The sequence below is a fragment of the Bactrocera tryoni genome, chromosome 3, assembly GCF_016617805.1.
Source record: "Bactrocera tryoni isolate S06 chromosome 3, CSIRO_BtryS06_freeze2, whole genome shotgun sequence".
Taxonomy (NCBI): domain Eukaryota; kingdom Metazoa; phylum Arthropoda; class Insecta; order Diptera; family Tephritidae; genus Bactrocera; species Bactrocera tryoni.
The window spans coordinates 5,945,494-5,968,593 of record NC_052501.1 but is presented as its reverse complement, the minus strand read 5'-3'; the positions used below and the strand labels follow the sequence as shown (position 1 = coordinate 5,968,593).

General features: G+C 38.4%; 1 protein-coding gene across 5 annotated transcripts; it reads right to left on the bottom strand.

The window, feature by feature from the left end:
* Positions 1-119: 119 nt before the first annotated feature.
* On the bottom strand, positions 120-13,861 carry LOC120770452 (histidine decarboxylase). 5 transcript variants are annotated; one of them, XM_040097937.1, is made up of 13 exons: positions 13,748-13,861; positions 9,938-10,123; positions 9,305-9,454; positions 6,771-7,349; positions 6,566-6,675; positions 4,549-4,602; positions 4,299-4,474; positions 3,959-4,227; positions 3,642-3,896; positions 2,273-2,418; positions 2,155-2,206; positions 1,901-2,062; positions 418-1,484 (listed from the first exon to the last, which is right to left on the bottom strand). In XM_040097937.1, exons 3-13 carry the CDS (start codon positions 9,330-9,332, stop codon positions 418-420), a joined length of 2,898 nt encoding a protein of 965 aa, XP_039953871.1. In that variant the 5' UTR covers positions 9,333-9,454; positions 9,938-10,123; positions 13,748-13,861. The 5 variants fall into 5 exon arrangements, with proteins under 5 accessions (XP_039953875.1, XP_039953871.1, XP_039953872.1 ...); XM_040097938.1 differs by lacking the exon at positions 13,748-13,861 and having other exon boundaries at positions 9,938-10,127; XM_040097940.1 differs by lacking the exons at positions 9,938-10,123; positions 13,748-13,861 and adding an exon at positions 9,681-9,720.
* Positions 13,862-23,100: the final 9,239 nt, after the last annotated feature.

Here is a 23,100-nt window from a genome sequence, read left to right as displayed (position 1 = left end):
AAAAATATTTTAAAATGTATGATTTTATAATTATTTTTTAAAATAAATTTTAGCAATTAAAAATTTTTTTTTTGTAAAAAGAATTAAAAAATAAATAAAATAAAAAAACAAGGCTTTACTAATAGTTTAAAATTTTATATTATTTTTTATTTAAATTTTTGTTTTTTCCATAACGCTTTAATTAGTAAATCTTGAATATATTATGTTTGTAGATATTTGCAAATTCCATATATTTCATTAGTTTTAGTGTCACGTTTTCCAAATTCATTTCATGTCATTGCCAGTTTCGATATATTTTACTATTTTGCTATATTTTCAACTCAAACGAAAACACAACTCATCATAAACTAAAGCCCACAACAACATATGTATATACATATGTATATACTCACTCTGACAGCTAACTTTGATCCAAAATCAAACCAGATCTAACGACGACGAACGCGATTGTGCACCCGATGAAGTGATGGAGTAATCCTCCGAACTGCCGCAACGCGCCACCTGCCACGCATCCGCGTCTGTCTCGTCCTCGGAGAGTGTCATAGCGTTTAACGAAAATGAAGCCAACGTGCTTGGCATTGACGCGGGCGGCGCACCGGGACGCGCACTTGGCGCGCTGTAAAAGCGTGTCACATTGTGTCGGTTCGACAACAGCTGCGCAGGCATACTGAATGTGTCCGCCGGTGTGGACGTCGATGAGACGGACATGCATTCGGAAGCGCTTTCGTCAATACTCGGTAGCGTAGAAGTGGAGCGCGCCGAAACGCTATCCATATTTAGTAGACGACCGCTCAAATAGCTCACACCGCGCACTGTAGGTGCCGGCGCGGTATCGAAACTGTGAAATAGCGCGCTCCATTGCGACTCAGCGTCCGGTGTTTCGGCGCTCGGTGTAGTCGGTGTGGTGCCGCCGCTCGGCGTGTTCGCATTGGTAATGGTATTAGAGAAGTAATTGTTGGCTGGACCCACAGCCACGCCTGTGTCGAGGTAACGCTTACCATGATAGACCTCTTGCATTGTATTCGCGCGCATGATGGTGCGCGTTGAAGCGCTTGCCGCATTACTGATCGCTTGCATTTGTTGTGTGAAATTATTATTATTGCCTGCGCGCTGTTGTTGCGGCACTGGCAGAGGCGGTGATGGCGTTGTGCGCAGCGAGGCAGGCGCCGTGGAGGAGGTTGCGGCAAGAGTTGGCAGTGTGTTTGCCAAAAGCAACTTGCAACTAGCGGCCACCAGCTGCGCATTCGCACTGTTCAGCACACTTTTCTCCGAGAGCAAGTCGTCGGAAGTCTCATCGGAGACTTCATCCAAAGTGGCATGCAACGGTTTGTAGTGATGTTGCGGTGTTTGCGTGGCGGTGCTTTTGCGACGTAGTGCTGCGAGGTTTGTTGTAGCGGAAATTGAGTTTTGGCTCAGATATTCAGCCGCTATCTTCATCGTTGAATAGTTCGGCGACGTGGCGGTTCGTTTAACCGTTGGATAATCTATTTGAGCAAGGTGCGTTGGTAAAACTAAATATTTCATGAATGCAGTGTACAAGCGATCGGTAAAGGGTGCGCACAGAGTGAGGTTATGATGTAGATGTTAAAAGCATATACTTCAATTACTAAATATCGTCTGAAATTTAGCATACTTTTATGATAAGAAAAATCTAGTGTTTATTGTTTTCTTCGAAGTTTTCGCTTTTGGGCCCACAGAAACTTCCTACAGGAGCACCTTTACCGATATTGAACTAAAATAATTATATAGTCATGTATTCATCAAGCCAGGTTTTCACTACACGCCGTTGCAGGTGAAGCTTAAAGGAATATACGAACAATAGCAACAACAAATACAAATACAATAGAACATTTAGCTTTTGCGGAAGCCATTAGCTGACTACTCTACCTTGACGGCATACCTTCCGCGGACTCTTCACTATCTTCGCATATCGAGCTTGGATTTTTATTCTTTTTTACTGGTGTTGTGGTGCCATTTGCCTCAGTGCTTGAATTATTCGTACCCGAATCGAAGGAGTTCTGCACGACCACATCCATATGGGAGTCTAGTGAGAATTGTTTGCCTGTTTATAATGAGGGAGAGAAACCGTTATTTAAATATTACAGTGGTAATCCATATATGCAAATTTAAAACACAAGGCCACTTATTTTTTACCAGACATGAGTATACCGCGCACACGTCGCCGCATCGATGGCGATTCTTGGTGCTGTGCAAATTAAACCAAAAAATATTAGAATTTGTTTTGGTTAACTATAAATTCGTTGAAACTTACAGCAATACGTACGCCAGCATAGGTTTTGGCCAAAAATTCGTCAGCATCAAATATGGCCGCAAAAGAACCGTTGACGATTTTCGGGGAGAGTGGTGAGTTTGAGAGCAGAAGACTGGAGCCAAAAGCTTCGCTTTTATCTTTCGTATCTGTGGATTTACAAATGTTATGTGAGAGGTATTAAGACATTTCCCTATATTTTTAAAAGTTTCTTATATAATTTTGATAATATAACACTCATATTTCTCACAATCAATGTTTCAATTATAGAAACGTTTTGCCTAAGTATATAGTCTCTTAGAGTTCAGTAAATACTTCTTCGGAGCACCGCAAAGCTCCATGTGATTGAAAAGTTTCTTTAGTGATAAGATGACTCTAACTGTTCTTAATTTTTTTCGCACATTCCCATAAATACATCGAACAACCCTCCCCAACTTCTCTTTGATTCTCTTTTCAACATCGTCATAGCAAAGACCTCTGCTCGAAGTAAACTGCAGTGATTAGCTTAAAAGGCTTATGCCTAACTCTGGGCACCAATTCCGTACTCCATCTTCGAGTAATCCGTATAAATATTGAATGTGTTGCGCGCAGCTATCATACCTTCCTTTCCAACTGAAAAATTGGATCATGTAGTATGTGCTTGCCAAACCGCCATTATCCACCGTGCTATGCCCGAAGGTTCTATATGAAAATTCCGCTGCAGCCATGTAGTCCTTCCGGCTGATTTCATCGCGCAGTTTTCAGCGAAGAGCACTAGTTCAAAAACGCCATTGGAATGGTTCTTAGAGTTCCAGTTATGTACAGCGTAGCGAGCCGGTAGATAGTGAGAACAAGCAGATACATTTCCTTCAGATTCAATCACAAGCCCGCTTGCGATGCCCACTTCTGGAGTGTGTAGTAAGAAGTGGCCATAAACTTACTAATGGCTCCTCTTATTAAGATGGCAGGTCGCCTGCCCACTATCTTGGGGATTTTGCCGACCAAGATCCTTAAGGTGACTAATACACCTTCTTCGTGCTCCAGATAGTGAAGTCTCTACGGATCTGACTTTTCTATATGCGTGTTGCACTTTGAACAATATTTCAAGAGCCATTTCGCCCTTCATAAAAAACCTACTTGTTTTCGAGCAAGTCACAGTGGCTGCTTCTTTATAAGTCCGCCCTTCTTACAGTTTTTCTTAGCGTTTGCTGAAAGTTGCATAGTTTTAGGCGCTTATCTAAGGAATCTTCACAAAACGTCACAAAAATGTCTCTAAGTTCTTCACATGTTCACATACACATCATCTTTTTTACTAAAGTCGAAGAATTATTCAGATTACGCACTCACACAAGTGTAAGCATTATAAAAAATATGATTGAAATACCAAACTTACCCTTAAGGTAAACCTTATTTCTATTCGATATTGTAATGTTCATTTCGTCCAGTATCATGGACGCAACGCGCCTTATCTCGTTCCAATCCTTCACAATATCGTCGACAGTTGTATTTGTAGAGGTCACCGTGAATCGTATGACATACTTGCCTTTCAAAGAGGAAGGTATGCAATGCAGATTGCCGCGATGATTGAGACGCTTCAACAGACGTTCAGTGATCTCATTTTCACCCTTGATGCGAAACACCACCATGCCTGGGGTTTTTAAGAAGTCACATTATCATTAACGTTACTTTGGTTCCATTTCCTAGTCTTACCCAAGTGCCGTTTAGCTGGTATCTCGAAACGGTGGTCGGCCAACACGAGCGCTTCGAACTTTTGCGCCAGACGTACACCTTCGCGTATGTGCTTCTGCAGACCCTTAATGCCGAACGAACGCAATACGAAGAAAACTTTCAAAGCGCGAAAGCGCCTACTTAGCGGTATTTGCCAATGCATGTAGTCAATGGAAACACCAGAATTTTCGTGCTGTAAGTAAAGTGGTTCAACATTGAAGGTGCGATGCACGGCGGTGCTGTCCTTAATCCTAATGTGGTTATTGGAATGAAAAAGAAGGAGCGCTTTAACATAGAGTTCTTGTATGGAAATATCGCTTACCATAATGCTGTGGCGTCAAAATGTACCATCAGCCACTTAGATGGATTGAAGGCGATCGAATCTGCTTTCTCAATGCCCCGCAGCCAGGTGCGGAATTCGGGGCAAATAAAAGCGCTGCCCGCGTAAGCGCTATCGACATGGAGCCAAATATTGAAATCGCGACAAACTATACCTATCTGCGTCCAGTAAAAATATAGTAAATACATACTTGTAGTGGCTTTCAAGTTATGAGAAATTTATGATTGTGTACCTCTTCCAAATTGTCAAAGGAACATGAGCCCGTGGTACCCAACGTGGCGCAAACCTGGAAAAATAATTTCGAAGAAGGATGCAAGAAATAAATAATTTTAGATAGAGAAAAATTTAAGATCATCGAGTTCTAATTAAAAAATGAAAGTGCCATCTCTCCATAAATTTCAGAGATCTGGAAGACAGATCAAAGCCTGGAACATGTAGTGTCGTCCTGGTTATTAAAAACGCTCAGGCGATCATTCTGCAATACACATAAAACACATTCGATAGCGCGATATGGGTGATAATGATTGACGTTCTAGAAAAAAACTTTAGAATGCCGGTTTATCTCAATACTGTGCTGCTATCTAAGTAACAGACTAGAGAGGGACATTGGCCTGGCTAACATTAGTTATGACGATATACTAGAACTTCAGATGCTAAATGAATCCTATTTTATTGGCTAAGCGGATCCATCGCAGCAGTAATTATAGTCCGAGATGCAGAAGAAGCCTGAAGAAAGCTAAATCAGGTCCTGATACGGTACTAAATATGGCTTGACACACAATATCTTCAGCACACTACGAAAAAATACAGCTACCTAGCTAGAAGTAAGTCGACGTTCGCTTACAATAGGGAATTCTAAGGACACAACAACAATAAAATACCTAGGTGTAAGACTAGACCCCTGATATACTATCTAGTCATAAATCCAGCACACCACAGATAGCGAAAATTATCTCCAAACTTAACAGACTACTACTGTTCAACGTAGAAAAGCCGATCCAAGGAAAAAGAAAGCTTCTAATGTCGACCACTATCAGAGTTTTAGTAGTAATAAGAGACAGAGTTTTGGGCTGATGTCTTAAAAGGGGAAAATCGGCGTGAAATATTGGCCAAAATACACAGCATAGCGGGCTTTTTCATCAACTTTTTCAACAATGTCAGGAGATGCAATATTTGTTATAAACCGTTCTCTCCTAACTGACTTTCTAGGTTACGAAAAAAAAAGATATGGGTGTTAAAGGAATATTAGAAAATATAATAGCGAACAAATTGGGCAAAAAGAGAGTCGCGGCAGATGGGTAGTCAGACTTATCACATAAGAGATCTAAACTTATGGACAAGTGGTATATATGGAGAAATCGACTTTTTCGGTAGACATCTGGTATTAGGTCACGATTATATCAAAAAGTACCTCCACAAACGGAAGGATTATCCAGTAACCGGACGCAGCTGCACAGATATAAATCTCTAAATGATAAAAATGGAATACTGCACTGAAATAATGCAAAAGTGGTTACAGGGTAGGCGACGGTTCTTTAGAGGGAGGTGTTCAGTATCCTGCAAGTGTCTATACCGTTGCCGTAATGATAGCTTTAATGACACAGAAGGCGTATTCAATCCTCTCACCCGAAAAAATATGTAAACATTTCTTTATGTTATATTTATACATATATACATATATATTTGATATCTCATTTGAGTAGAACAGATTAAGTTGCTCAATTAGTTCAAACAAGAAATCAGGCCGCACATTTCACTTTCTTTTGAATGATGGGGACACCACTGCTTTCAAAAACACCAGTTGCTTATTATTATTTTTATAATGTTTATTGTTTGCCATTTTCCTTTCACCAGCGCTCATACCAACAATTCTTCGGCGAAATGCGAAAAACACTGAGATTACTTTGCTGGCTGCAAATGTAAGATTTAATCCTCTTTGGAATCATTGTAACAAAATACCAAGCAATTTGTATGCCACATGACATGTGCCGCCTGCCGACAAGTGACTTAGCGGTGAAACACATCTACTTCGCGTCGACTTTAATATTAATTGGTCCCAATGGGATCCGACGCAAAGGGGTAACAGGCAATCAGCTAAGAGCAGGCGCGTCTACTTTAATGGACATCGGTGAAGAGTAATAGTCACCGCATTTACTGGACGAAGTGACGGAATTTAATTGCTAAGCTCTTTTGCTGAACCAATTTTAATAGCATATAAATTATTTATTTATTTTTTGTTGTAGACTTACCCAAAACGGCACGAGTCCTTGCTTAATGTCATCCTCGATGGCCTCGCGCAACGCCTTGCCACGCATCGCCAAGCTGTCGTCGGCCTCAATGAAACGCATACGCACGAGTCCTGTGAATTAATTAAAAAGAGATACAAAGAGAGAGAGCGTGAGCGTGTGTTTAGCTCGTAAGCTGATTAAAACTTCAACTGAGCGTAACACTTACCTATTAGCGCTGCCTTCTCCACGCTTGAGTGTGCCTGATCGGAGCAATAGGCAACTAGTCGCGCATTGATTTCCGCATCCTGAAAGCCGGGATGACGTTCGTGAAAACGTTGTATGGCTCGCGTGCGTCCCGCCAGCAGACACACCAGCGTAGCTTCACTTGCCGTCGTCTGTATGACGCCACCGCCTGGACTTTTATTATGCAAATGCAAGAAATCATCTGGCAAGCCAATCATTTTGCCCAACCAATTCATAACAATCACTTCGAGTTCCGTACAAGCGGGTGAACTGGCCCAAGTGAATCCTAAACAGTTAATCGCATCGGCTAACATATCGCCGAGAAGTGAAGGAAATGAATTCAACGCTGGAAAGTAGGCATGCATGTGTGGGCTTTGCCAGTGTGTTATGCCAGGCATAATGACGCGCTCCACATCGGCGAATATGGCATCCCAATTTTCACCTTCGACCGGCGCAAACTCGGGCAACAGACCGCGCATATAACCTGGTTTGACATCGGGAAATACGCGACGATCACGAATGTTTTCCAAATAATCGGCGATATAGTCCACCATCTCTTTGCCTGACAAAAATAAATCAAATTGGTGCAAGTAGTAGCTTCATTTTGTGTGTGTGTTTTTTTAAATTATATCTACATTATAATTATAATATCAAAATTATTAATGACATTAAATTAGTTACGAGTAGAGCGAATGAGTATGTCCTTTTTAAATTTTTAAGTTTAGCGAAATTATTTCTAATTAACTCTAAATGGCGAAATTTATTTCAAATACAAGGTGCGTTCCAAAGTAAACAGGACTTTTTGAATCTAGCTTCCCCTGGAGACATGAGTGGTTTCAACGTTTTCAAGTGGTCGTAAGGATATACATAAATGACGATCAACATGTAGGCCAATCAAAATCCGTGACCACCGGAAATTCCATCGAAACTATGCGTGAATTTATCAAAAATCAGCCGAAATCATCATTGAAATTCATGGAAATGGAGTTGAACATCTCCAAAACATCGATTAGGGCTTACGAAAGGTGTGTGCACGGTGTGTTCCGCACAGATTGGCTGGCGACCAAAAATTGCTCAGGATCCAACATTCGATCGACGCTTGTGAACGATTATTTGACCAAAAATCACATTTTAACCATTAACCACTCCCCGTATTCACCTGATATGGCACCGTGCGACTTCTTCTTTTTCGGGAAAAATCATTTGCTCATGAAAGGAAAGCGTTATTCAGACGTAGATGCCATTCAAAAGGCTTGCACCAGCATACTGGCGCCATACCGACCAACGAGCTAAAACACTCGTTCGACATGCTTTTGGACCGTGCAAATAGCTGTATTGAAGCAGAAGGAGACTATTTTGAATAAAATAAATAGATTTTGCCAAAAAACGATTTGTTCTATTTTTTTTAGTCCATTTTACTTTGGAACGCTCCTTGTACAACTAAGTATTGATAAAAAAATCGACAAAGCGCTTAGAGACCGCCACAAATTTGTTGAAAACCTAAGTTTGTAGCTCAAAAGGAATTTCAGGGGAGACTCCATGCATTCCCCTCAAATATGTTATATTTTTATGCTAACAACTTTGATTTACTTAACATAATACCAATATTTTAAGGCGGACCTTTAAGAGTGGCATTCCAAAGAACATTAATTGGGTGCGCTTTAAACCCGTATTTCACAGCACCAATGAAACACTTAAAAAACAAGCTTGCACTGCAAAGTAATGCGCAGTCAGCAAATCAAAAAAATTAAGATTAAATATACAAAAGAGATACTTTCACTTTATTTCATTAGTCACATGACGTTGTAACGAGTCAGCTTATTTGCATTAAGTTAAAATTTCGAAATGATTCATGGGGTTTCGTTCGTACTTCAAAATAAATGTTGGACTTTGCGAATTTGTGCGAAAGGGATAAAGGCGGAAGAAATCAAAAATGATGAAACGTACTTTTAGCTAAACTGGCTAACAAGACAGAACGCAAAGCGAAGCCGAACCAAGCGACAAGGGATGGGTGAAAGTGGGAAAGTGGAGAAGGCAAACCGAATGCAGAAGAAATTCTGAAAATCTGATTATGTGCGAGCGAAACGAAAAGTTTAGACTATGGAATGCAAATGTGCAAATGATTTTACATGAGACACAAAGCCGACACACACAACCACACATACACATATGTGTGTTTACTTCATTGGTTTTTACACTGTGTATATGTTATTGTTATTGTTATTTTTATTGCATTTTTCAAAGGATTGGCAAATTAAATTAAGTTGAAATTTATATGCGAATAAAATTGGAATAACGGGATCTGCTGCTGCGCTAGCTGCGTTCGCCGAGCATAGACGCAGCAAATGCAATTTTTATATGTGCACACCCACAGAGCGGACTTAGTTAATAGAGGTTTGGTTGCGAATTCCTTTCCTTGCTGTCCTAAGCAATTTTCCGTTCACACCATTTATTGTAACTGTTTCTATTTTCATTTAGATTGGCTTAAAAATATATAAATTTCGTTTTATTACTCACCCCGTCGTCGGTATTCGTTCACATCCATTGCTTTTTTAAAGGCTGCTGCTGTCGCTTTGAATTAATCAATGCTTGTTCTTGGCTGTGGTTCCAGTTGTGTGTTCAAAGTGATTGCACTTTAAGTTGAGTATGAGAAATTCCTCGAAGTCACTTTTTTGCAAGCGTAAAATGAGAAGAAAAAACTCAATTTATTTGAATTTAACCTTTGGAGCACGCATTAGAAACCACAAATCGCGATTTTGGATATTTGCGTTGGGCAAAAGTCGAGAATGACGATTTGTGGTTTCTAATGCAGCTCCGCAATGTCCAATAAAAATTCCGTATGAGTGAAAAACCAATTTACGTGGGCGAATACACGAAATGCGCTTTGTCTTACGTTTTGGCCCTTTACTTGCACCTGCTGCAGCGCAACACTCGCTTGCTTCGGTTGAAGCGTTAATTTCGTTGCGGAAAAATAAATTCGCCCACGATTCTAGCGAACGCCTACACGCACAGCTGACTCGAGCGCCTCACGCAAAAAGGTTTCAAAGCACACACACACACATACCAGTGTGTTTGCATTGACCTTTTGTAAGGCTTCTTGATTTCGTTGAGGAGAATGCGTGGAAATGAGAATAGACAATGTTCGCTTACCGAAAACACGTAACAGCTGCGAAAATATTTTCAAAAGCGTGTACCGTTAATGTTCATGCAGTTAGGGTTGTTGGGTGGGCGGTTGCGGTGTTGTTGTTATTGGCGTTTGTTTGGTTGGTTATTGTAAGATGACAATTAGTTGACATTTGGGCCCGGAAAAATGCACCGCGATACACGTTGGCGTTACTGTAAATTGTGAATGAAAATATTTATATTTATTCAATATGTTTATGCAGGTACGTACTTACATATTCGTGCATAAGTATGTATGTATGTATGTATATTATTTATTACATGTTAAATAAAAGTATGTAGACTGCATTAAGGCAAAAAAGCACCCGGAAATTGTACTAATATTCCCTGTATAAATGATATTTCAAAAAATTTTAGTTGGCTAAGTTGGTAGGTTTATTAACAAATATGCCAAATATGACCGTGATCTGTCAACTAATTTGTTTACAGCAGCTGCTTACGTCGGTACACCTCAGTAATGAATTGCGATTTTCACAATCATCGTTTTGGACGACCTTCGACCTCTTCAACTGATGAAAATATTAAAAAAGTGAAGGATATGGTAATTGAAGATCATCAGGCAAGTGTTAGAGAGATGGCAAGAGAGCTCGACATCTCTCACGAATCCGTTCGAAAGATGGATATTTTAGGTATGAAACAATAAAGCTGAATTTTTCCGCATTGAGCCACAATTGAGACCAAATTTAAAACCAAAAACGCTATAAATACCATCGATCAACTACCATATTCACTAGATTTGGTTCAGTGGATCAAATAAATAAAATAAAATTCCTTGAAGGGCATCCCAAAAAGTGCATATGAAAAGTGATTCAAAGACTTGAAAAATCGTTGGCATAAGTTTATTACATCTGGTAGGGATTACTTTGAAGGCGACTAAATAAATATTAATTTATAATTAAATATTTTGCATTTTACTTCCAACTTCCGGGTACTTTTTTGTCACAATGTATAAGTTAGTCAATTGTTCTGTTTGTGATGGAATATATGTATGTAATACCAACAGCTGTCCAGATTTATAAAAGCGCTCTTAAGAAAACAGCATGAAATTCAGAGGTGCCCAATTCCTTCCTCGGTTGAATTTGGCTAATAAAATATAACTACGATACAGCTTGGCTTCACTACAACAACCATCACACTTTTGTAAAGAAAATATACGCAAATGAACATGCTGGAGCCACATGGTTCGCAGTTGTTCAGTGGATGTAAATGGGGAAAATTTTAGCCCTTCGACAGGGTACATGTTTGAAGACTTTGGTGTAATTTTCATTGAAGTTGTTGTCGAGTAAATTTGTCGGTTATATCATTGAGCATTCCTGACCTACATATGTATGTAATTAGTTGAAAATGAGTGATTTTTTAAAATTATTTTTCATAGTATCACGCAACGGGGCTTCAGCAATTCTATCATAATTAACTTTGAATATAACGATAACATAATTTTTCTTTGATTTGCGAAAAGCTTTACGACTGAACAAAATATTTAAGTTACGTTAAGAGGTCGATCCTAACAGGGATCTCCCTTGGATGGCTAAGAATGAGTCGATCCCTCGTGGTACCTAAAAACTCCTATAACCGGATCATAAGACTTTTAAAAATCAACGAAGCCCTTTAAGCTTCCGTATAATTGTTGACATGGCTAATGTCAGTTTCGACTATGTCTTCTGGTTTGAGGAAGGTAAAAGTACCGAGATGTTTTAGCCTTAGTCGTAAAAAGACTGGACAATGGAGGAGAAAGTGCCAAGATGTTTCCACCTTTTCCTCCATACCACTTTGACAACTAGCATAAGATAAGATTTTAAACCTTACCACATGAATCTATTGGACAGTGTCCAGTAAGAATAGGTAAAAAAATAATTGCGGCAAGATGAGCTTTGCTCAGGATAGGAAGTTCAGTAGATCTCTTGCGTTCTACTCTAGTCCAGAAGAACTTCGTAGTGGTACAGCAACTGTTCGTCGACCAGCGGATGTTAAGCGCACGCGAGGTCCATTGGTTCAGTGGTAAAACCCAGACGCCAAAGGTGCTCCAACTTGGTCCCATTTCTATTGGAGCAGGGATAGGGTGGTCCCTACAAAATATTTGCAAATTACAAAATTTTAACCAAAGACAAACTTAAATATACCTATAAATATATATTTGTGTTGTCATGTGGTTTCATGCTTTTTTAGAAGCATATTTCTCAGGTTCAATACTTCATCTTTTCCTTTCACTAATTCTCCGAATACAAGCCAAAAACAAAAAAAAAAATGTTAAAATCGGCTGCATCGAAGCTATAACGCCCCTCATTATCTATTATGCCTTTCTTATAGCATAAAAGAGTTTAAAAAATCTACATATGTATGTATATCTTGAATTTAATCGGTGAGCTTTTGTGGCAGCGGATCTGAACAATTTCTTCGGAGATTGCCCCATTGCATTGGACAAATTCGTGCTATTTTTCTTGAAGATATCTTGTTGCAAAAAGTTTTCACTTCAAGCACTTGATTCCGATCGTTCACTTTGTATGACAGCTGTAAACTATAGTGGCCCGAAATCGCCGATTCCGATTGATGAGCATATTCTTGGGCAGAAACGAATGTTTGAGTGAGGAACTGATTCGCGTGTATATAGACAGACAGTTAGGCGAACTTGGCTTAATCGACGCAATTCGTCATACCGATCATTTGCACACAGGAATACATGAATACACTTTATAGGTGGTTCAAACTTCGTGGGAACCTTGCCAAAGTTACGTTTTTCTTACAACTGAAAACTAAATGTACGAGATACAACTGTGATCAAATTGAAAGGTGAATTTTCGTGTAGCTAAATTGTTTTCTTGTAAGTTGGAAGTACTGATGGTGACATCTATGCTAAATTTCACATCAAAATATTCTTTAGTATTTGAGATACGCGTCAATGTGAGGCTCTAAAACTGAATTCTTCGATTTTTACCATGTCTGAATTTATTTCGTCACATTTTTAACTAATATCGTGCAACCACCGCATTCGCCTGATTTACTTTCGTGTAACTTCTGGCTATTCAGCAAATTCAAATGATCACTCCGAGGACACCGTTTTGACTCAATTGAGGATTTAAATATTTTGAATTTTGGATTTTGTGTATGAGATAATTTTAAGCAGAAAATTCGAAGATTCTGGTAGATATCGACTTTCAAAATGAATCTCCTAGCTAGGCAAAGTGCGCCGTCTTTACACGCGTTTTTCTCGAAACTGTGTTTTTGAAGCCGGTTGCCAAGATTTCTCGAGAATTACTCAACCAATCTTCATGAAACACAGGTCTTTGAGAAACAATTCTTAAAGACTACGAAAAAGTATTATTTTTTTTCGATTACAACTATTTGAGAAACAAAATGTCGCAAAATGTTCACTGAAATTTTAATTTTTTTGTAAAAATGTCTGCCAAAAGTCCAATTTTCAGTTTGTTTTTCTTCGTCTAAGTTCTAAGTTAAGGTTTTAACTAAAACAGGTATTTTTGCACTTCAGATGATCCTGCAAGAAGTTATACTGCCAACGAGGGCGCACCTTTTTTCCGCGGGTTTACCGGAAATGGCGTCGCAATGGCCGAGTTTAAAATTTTTGTTTTCAAAAATTTCAGAAATTCTTTGTTAATAGTGTATGTTTGTAACAATAAATAAATCTAATAAAATATTTAATTTTTTATATGAGAAAAAATTATTGAAAAAAGACTGTTTTTTACCCGAGGAAACCCATGTAACCCCTTAAATATAATAAAATCAAACTTATTTTAAATAAAATTAAAAAAATATTACATTTACATTTAATTTTCTAAAATTACACTACATTCTGCTTGAAACTATTTTCTTAATGCCGATTGCTATTTTATATTCACACCAATTTCGGTAAAAATGTTTTATATAACTTATTCACTTGAAACTTTGAACTATTCGAGCATGGCCGAGGGCCATCACCGACTGCAGCACTTCACACACAGGATGCTTATTTATACCGAATGTCAGCCCTTGCTCATGCCTATAAGTAACTGTATAAGACCCTAAACAGCCTTTAGTACATACATATGTATAACAACTCTAAATATATATTAGCAAACGACTTTACTTGCAATTGGCTCCACTAACGAAAGGGTAGCAATTTCACAACGTCCTTAACGTCGAGATGCCAAAGCTACGCAGTCTAGAACTTCGTATTGGCCGAGCGATTGCCTCGTAAAAAGACGACGACGCCATGGTGCACTGCTGGCAAGCCAATCAGAAAGCAGCATGACGGGTAGTTAACGGTATTACTGTGATGCTGGTAATATGATACATTTTACCGTTATTTTCACTTGTGTTCTAAGCTACGATTAGCTCTAACATGGAGCAATACTAAAGCTCACAAGTGCAAGCCGCGCACTGGCGAGAGATCGCGTAAATTATGAAAGTAAAGTTTTGAGTAATTTTTATGTTAGAATTTCGCTCCGCTTTAAACGGAAGAGCAAAAAATAGCCGAATCTAAAAATAAGCTAATAGCTCATTATGGCCAAAATATAGTTTTAAAATCACCATGTGCATGCTTACATATCTACAGTCACGTGTATGCATCTGCGTGTGTGTGTATAGTTAAATGCATGAGCGAATATGTGCTGGCGCGAACGTTTGCAAATGCTTGGCTAAATGGCAGCTAATTATAGAAAAAGGTACCGCTTTTCATATTTTACATTGACCACGTACTTAAATATACTTACATACATACATATTTACACATGGCTGTATGTACGGTCGAGATTTTTCCGCTATGAAAGTAACAGCAACGCAGATGAGCCGCAATGAAATCGCTTCCAAAATACCGCCTAGCTAGCTGCACACACTTTGTGGCGTCATGCTTTGGGGTCAATGAGCCGCGACGCGCCGCTCGCGCTCGCAATGTTTTGGCTTGTACAATAAAATACCGCTACGTTTAGTAGCTTCTGAAATACAAATTGCCAAACCGACAGGCGAAAGAACGAAAATGAAAATAAATTAAAAATATAAAAATAAAAACAACAATAACACTGAAAGAAATTAAAACGACGAAAACTACAAATAGCCGTAAATGAAGTTGGAGGGAAAAAAGGTGAAGCAATACAGCAAGAATTTCGGTTTTTAACAAAAGAACAGTTATTGCTGTTGCGTTTTACGATCGCTACGACGAGCCGCTTTGGGTTGCTTGTGTCCGTTGCTGTCGATTACGGTTGTCACTACCACATAAATTTTGCCGCTGTTGCTGTTATTGTTGTTGTTGTGTTTGCCGTTAGCCCATTGGTATTTTTATTGCACACACGAAAAATTTCGCCAAGAAAACGCAAGTAAAAGTTGGTTAACTCGCCGAAATTCGTGAGTTCTGCGTCAGCGTCAAGCTATGTAAATATGTACATATGTATGACTTATGGCGGACGGACGCCGCGCTTTATTTGTTTAAGACATTACTTGTCGATTGTTTTGTAGTTGTTGTAGTTTTTACTGCTGTTGTCACACGATACCTGGCTTTGTCACTGTTTTATTTACGTTAGTAGATACATACTTACATACATACATACATACATGTATTCAAAACTACATATTTACATACCGCGCTTGCCCGGCTGGAACAATTGGTGGGAGTTGTTTTGCAGCACAGAAAATTGGTTAGGTTAGGTTAAAAGTTCGATCTTAAGAAGGATCTCATTTGTACAGTTTAGAACGCGGGTCCGTTGTTGTACCTCTAAACTCCTAAATACTGGACCCTTATAGATCGACAAACCGCTTGAGCCTCCACAAATTTGTTGAGACAGCTAGTATCAGTTTCGTCTAAGGCTTCTAGTTCGCCGAAGCTTAGGTTACATAGAAGTTTCAGCATCAGTCTTACAAAGGTTGGACTATGATCAAAGAAAAAGGAAAATGCATATTTAATGGAGTTATGTTAAATAGTCCTTCCCATTCACATTTGGGGACTAGCTAATAAGGAAGTCAGTTTTGTCCTCACTTTTAATAATAATATGCCAAGTCCGGTAACTCCAACAAAAATGTTGAACTTGAAGAATGCATTATATTAATCGGCGATTTATTAAAAAAAAAATTCCACTCACTTCGTCCGTTGCCGATCTCCAGAAGAACCTACGAAAAAAGCCGTTTTCGGTAAGAAGGACTTGCTTTTATTATATATTTTTCTGCTCAAAATAATCTCAAATGCAAAAACCTAATGAAAAAGGTAATACAATACAATGTAGATTGTAGATGAATATAGATAATGATCGAAGAACTAGTCAAAGAATCAATTTTTGATAAAATGGCAACTTCACAAAAAAAATCGTTTTTGTGAAAAAATTGCATTTCAAAGTAGCCTAAACCATAAAATCATTATCAAAAATCGTATTCGTCCGATCTTGACAAAAATGTTGAAGAAGTTTGTGTGAAAATTGCAAGGCGATTGGTTCAGCCGCTTCGGAGAAATTTTCCTCACCGACGAAAAAAAGCGTTTAAAGTCTATTAGAGAAAAAAGCGATTAATGTTTTGGTATCCTAGCAAAAATGCCTTTATCTCCAAAACTATTTGTCAACTTCAAATTTTAGAAGAATATTGTAAAAAAATTAACTTAAATTTAATTTTAATAAAAAAAACTAAGTATCAAAAATAAGTTCGTGATCAAGCTAATAAATACATAAGTATGTATGTATAACAAACAGATTTTGAAGGCGGAGTCTCTAGGAAGGCTCTGCTGAGAGCTTTATCAAAGAACAGTTACCGAGGAAACACACATAAGAAAGGCATATTTACCTTTCATAACAAAAAGGATAACAATCATTAAATAATCCATTTTTATCAAGTCAAAGCGACATAGATCTATGTATGTATATCTAATTTTATAAAATTATAATTCGTTTTTATTTAAATATGTTCGTTTTTTTGCTATTCTGCTCTGCAACTTTATGTCTTTATTTTCCCTATTTTCTACTGGGTATTTAACCGGTAACGCACGCATATGTGCATTTAGTCTTTAAGTGTTTTCTTATACTTATGTACATATGTATGTGTGTAGTGCTGCGTACACTCACTCATTCATTTGCATTTTGCGTTTTTAATTATCGCCGAAAATACATAACTCAGCATTATGTGGGTGGAAATTTCCGACCTCAATTATGCCAAAGCAGCAATAAAAATCGAAAAGTTCTAGCTTTCAGTTTTATCTGTTTGAAGTCCGTTTTTACTTGTAAGTATGTATCTATATAATTGCATACGAGTACATATCAGCCATTACACTATGAAAAACCGTAGTAAGTGTATGCGAGATCTTCTAGAGTTATGCATTCTGTGGTCGGAAATGCAGTTATGATGTCCACTACTTGTAAACTCTACGTATACATATGTATGTATATGGCTACGCGGAGAAAAAAGTTCAGAATAATATTGAATTCGGACAATGTATGGTCCAAGGAATTGCTCACTCCATTATTTAGCATTAATTCTCTAGAATGTACTGAAATCGTTTTCAAGCGAAAATCGGTATATTTGTAACTTTTGAAAATTGGTGCATTCAAAATTAAATATGTATATTTTCTGCATATCCTGGTGAAGAATTTCCTAATCCTAATCCTTTTCATTTATATCGGAATTTACCCATACATTTAAACGAAAGGATGAACTTATGTTCAGCTGGTGCTATGGATAACGACAAGGTCTTTGGAGAGTATATTGAAACGTTAGATTTCTCGACATCGATAATCTCTGATATAGAACTGATTTGCGGTCTCATTTCATTCTAATCGGGTGTCAGTCAATACATTGTTAGTTAGGGGTATTATTTATTACGCTTAAAGCTTAAACTTATGTTGGTTGGTACTCTATTGGCTGCTTCTCAGTTAGATTCAATTCCTATTTCTACAGCTAGGTACCTGTTCTATACTCTATTCAGAAATATACGCGCATACATATATATGATCAATACTCTAAATTTGTCTTCAGCTCGTTCGTTATACACTGAGAATTAGTGTTACACTGAGAATCTTTTAATCCTTTGAGCTTGAGGCATGTATCAGATTCAGTAAAAAATGAGAAGGGGAAGTGGTATGGGAAATTTTAATAATATTAAATATATAACCATAGCGTGCGGTTTGCCATGAGATTGATTTCGACTTTTAAACCATTGTTCCAATATTCCGAACAATCGTTGGAAAGCTACTGTGCTTGTGCGTCTATTTCAGTTTATGATATTTGAATCATTTGAAGTGTAAACTACAATAATTTAATTTACTCAAATACAACCTTATACCTTGTGCCTGGAAAGGCGTTCTTAGAGTTCTTCTCATTACTTTAATGTGAAGAAAACTTCCGTCGAAGTCATCGTATTCTGGTAGACGTTTAGGATGAACATGTTCGACATGAGTGGTGATTTTGGCTTTCACAACAAAGAAGGTCCTGGGAAATGTGCTGAGGTTATTTTAATTTTTAAGCCCGGAAAACCTGAATATTTGCTTATTTCTTATCGACCAATTAGTCTACTGGAACTTATCTCGAAAGTATTCCAAAGATAATTTTTACGCAGGTTTTTGCCGGTGTTGGAAGACAAGCAGCTTATTCCGAATCATCAGTTTGACTTTAGACAATTTCATGGCATAATTGAGCAATGTGTAATAGGGTAAAACCCTTTGTAACTGATGCTATGGAAAAATAGAAATATTGTTCTGCGGGTTCCTTGATGTCCGCCAAGCATTTCACAAAGTCTGGCATAATGCCTTATTATTTGCTGTTAAAGTCTTATTTGCACAATCGGACGTTAAACGTTAGATACCGTGGTGCTGAGTCGGAGTTGAGATCTGTTCGTACTGGCGTGCCCCATGGATTTAAAGTTGTTTACTGTAAAGGAATCAATCGAAGAATTTAGCAGACGTTACCCCTTCCATTTGGATCATCATGCATATTTGCAATCCAACTGCTGGGCAATAGTTTACAACGCAGAAGATTGAAAAAATACCACTCGCTAGACCTCTCCTTTCGACTTTAATAAGAAAAAAGCTTTAAGGAAATTGAGTCGTTTTTGCAACATATACAAATGAATTTCTGATAAAAAATGCATAAGTGACGACAAACAAAAAAGGGCGCGCCCCGGAATGCCCGGCTTTTACGACTAGACACGATAAAATAATTTTCCATTATGACAGTGCTTGGTCTCTTTTGTTGAAAACTACTCTCAATGAAATACGGTTCACAACAGAACAGGGCATCAAAAATTAAGCCATTGATTCCAGGCCAAGGCGGCGCAATTCTTCTGGGATGGAATGCACTAATAGCCAGAAAGATGAGAAAATGTTATATCTTCAGATGAGCAACACTTTGAATAAGAATTGGTTCAGTTCTTAATGATAATATTAAGGTCTAAAATTTTCAGGGATTTTTTTAGGGTATTTCCAAAGAAATTTCGTGACGGGACTGAAAAAAATTAATAGTTAAAAAAAAACACCCTAGTGTATACCTATATATTTTTTTAATTAACGTTCAAATCTTGAAAATAAAACTGCAAAAATACATATATATGTATGTATATTTATGAGAGAAGTAATACCGATCATACTAAAAATAGCCGATTTGGCGACATCATCAAGTTTCAAAGCACGGCTTTAAGTGAGAATGCTGCTGAAATCAACTAAATATTGGTGAAACAGAAAAATTACAATATTTTATGAAATACTATGAATCATTGCCACATTTTCCCACACGTGTGTAGAACAAATTCGAATGCCAGTAGCATAATTTAAGAAAGAATTAGGTTACGCCAATGTCAATAATGATGTGTACGTTTGACAGTTTGAAAAAAATCCTGCACGTACACATAATTTATTGGGAATAATTTACATGATACGCGAGTGGCAACGCCAATCACGCCCTCCGCTTTCCCTATATCTATATATACATACATAAATATAAGTGTGTGTGTCACAAGCTTATCAACATATTTAAGCGATTTATTAGCCGCTTGTTGAGCTTCGGCGCATTGAAGTGAAATTCTGAAATTCTCTCTTACGCGCGCTCTCTTGAATTGGCTATTCTTTCACCGCAAGCCAGCGCAACAACAATGCAGACCACGTGAGGGCTTTTGTGTATTTTCTCTTTGTAATCTTCTGCGTACTTTTTGTTCTTCGTTGCTGCTTTCTTCGCCACACTCTTAGGACAACAAGCAACAGCTATCGCCGCAGCACGAAATAGGCTTGTGAGTACATATGTGTGTGGCTTGTGGTGTGCGTGTGTGTTTGGGGCTATTTATGAGATTGTTGGGTAATATGTAAACTGAAGCAACCTACCTACCTACAATCGTTGTTCGGCATTCGCTTGTCCGCTGCTTCGTTGCTGACTCTCTGCTTCGCTCGGGCACATTTTTCGCTTTTCGTTATTGTTTTGATTACATTATTCTTAACTGCGGCGAAGTAAGAACGTTCGATGACCTTTTGCTGGAGGAACGTCGCTGTTTGCTCTTTTTTCATACCGTGCTGTTGTTGTTGTTGGTGTTCTTTTTTCTTGTCGTTAATGCCGTTTGTTTGTTTTGTATGGCTTTGTTGTTCTTATTGTTATTGCCGTTGCTGGTGTGGCTAGCTGCTGGCTGTTGGCCATTGTTGCTGGTTCGGTTTCTCGACTAGCGGTACTTCTTAACTTGTTTTTCGACTTGGTAACGGCCGCTGGTATATTTATCCACATACATGTGTATGTGTGTGTGTGTGCGTATGTAGATATGAATGCAGATATGTTTGCATTTTATTATTTCCCGCTTGCGCGTTGCCGTCGCCGGCGCGTTTGCGCTGCTGCTTTTTCTTGCCGGCATGGATCGGCAACAGGGAGGCAGCAGCAGCTGTTGCTGTTGGGAATTGATCGTGGCCGCTGCTGCCGTTGCTGCCGCCGTCGCTGCTGGCGTGTATTACGAAATCTATTTCCACATACACACACACACACATATGTACATCACATGCACACATCCGCTCGTTCATTTGATGAAGCTGTGGGAAATAAAGAATCGATTTTAATGTTTCCTCAATGCAATTTGTTTTCAGATTTTTAGCACATTTTTTTTCGAACATATTCCTTTAATTTCGTGAAGCACTTTTGCTTGGATGGCACTTATAATCGGATTTGAATAATCTGCATTAAATAATCGCATTAGCACAAATTAACGGACGAAGAAATGCAAATTACCGTTAAGAAATTTTAAAGAAGTTGATACGGAGCTGACGAAATTAATTTTGCCAATATACATATGTAACTATATATTTTCACTGTACTGTGCCAATTTGTACATGAAAATATTGATTGAGTGGAGTCCACTGTGTTCCAATCGGTTCAATACCTCGAGAAACTCAAGAAATATTATTGTGTACTCGGAACCACCATGCAAAAGCGATACTTTGGATCCTTAGCTGTCTTTCCGATAAATAGTTTAACCTTCGGATTATCATCACGTGATCCTATATTTTTTTGTGGAGAAAACTGCAATTTAAACACATAAAATCAAAGCTAATGAATGAACGCCTTAAAGGTGGAGATTACCGAGCTTGAAAGCTTGCCTTAAGCTCTAAGACGTAATAAACTGAATTTATGTTAATTTTTTTCTAACTCTCACATTACCAAAGCTTTTTGCGCTTTGCTCATCACGGATCCATAACTTTCTTACTGAGCAAGCTCTCGGCAAAGCAACAAATTCAGACTGTTTTTTACGGATATCTAAACAGGATTTCAGAGAAAAATAGTTACATACATACATGGTCGGTTAGTCAAACTATTATCTTAGATGGCTGCTTCCACCAAATGCAACCGATGAAATAAGCAGGAATAAATTCGGTATCTTATGGCAGCCCTATTTTGAGAATACTATAGAAAACGGAGCCAACAATCTGATCCGAGGTATTTTTCTTATTTTTTTATAGTAGGGAGAAATATCGAAATCTGGAGTTCGGAACTTTAATCTGCTAAACCTAATATACTCCCAACTCAAGACTCTCCCACGGAACCACCGGTTAAGAATTACTTCGTGGTCGCGCTACAGAATCCATGGTAGGTAAGTAATGTGGATGTCTGACGACATATTTAAGCTTTTGGGAAGCCCATTGGAAAATATAGCTTACATAGCTTGTAGTTTGTATATAGAAAATCCAATATTTTTTTAACTTATTCGCAAGATCCAAATGCCTGTATCGGTGCAGAGAGAAATGTTCCGGAGTTTGAAATTTTCAGCAATGTTCATCGAAATATTTTTCCAACACACCAATTTTTTTTGAAACCCACAAATAGAGCTTCCATACTTTAATTCATATTAATCGCCTTCTAGAATAGATCTAATAAAAACTTATATATCAAATTTATAGTTCGTTTTGGAATAACTCAATACATTAAAGAATCTTTACTAACCTGAGGGAGCTGCAATTTGAACCACCTTTTTATATGTTTCAAGTTAATATTTTCGGTATCGGCAATCACATATACATAACTGGGGCAAAAAAAAAATGATTTTGAAATACATTGGTTCACTCTCTTAGCAGCACAAAACTACTTGAAAGGTGTCACAGCTGACTATTAGAAGTGCTAATGGCTAAAGCAAGAACACCAGCCAGAACCTCACAGCCAACTGCCTTAGCGCGCTGCTGCTGACTTTACTTTGCTGCTGCTAAAGCTGCTGCATGTCAGAATCTCGACTGCAACCAAGCTCGTGTCAGCTTGTTTTGGTTTTTCCTGTGCAACGGCGATCATGTGAACGGGCGAGCAGGAGTTTGGCCTTTCGGCAAATGCGAGCAACACGATCACCGCTGCGAAGATGCGCGAAGACAACGATGGTGTAACGCCGCGACGTTGCGACAAAGAAAGAAAGGCGCTCTACCAATGCGGCTATCGTTTTGATGCCAGTTCGCCTGTATAACTACCAATAAGTTGGCGCTTGTTGTTGTGCTCTTCCATGGCAGTCCCGTCCAGCGCGGCGTAGTGCTGTGCAGTGTGATCGCTTCGTCATATATTCGCGTCAAACAGTTGGAAAGTACCTTTTTAGTGTACAATTGATTGTCCAACAAAGCATCCGTGCACAAAATTTGCGCGAAAAAATCCAAATGATCGAGGGTTAAGTGACACCCACTCGGTGGAAACAAGTTAGCGCAGGTTGTAGACAAACTCAGGTGCGAAATATAAGA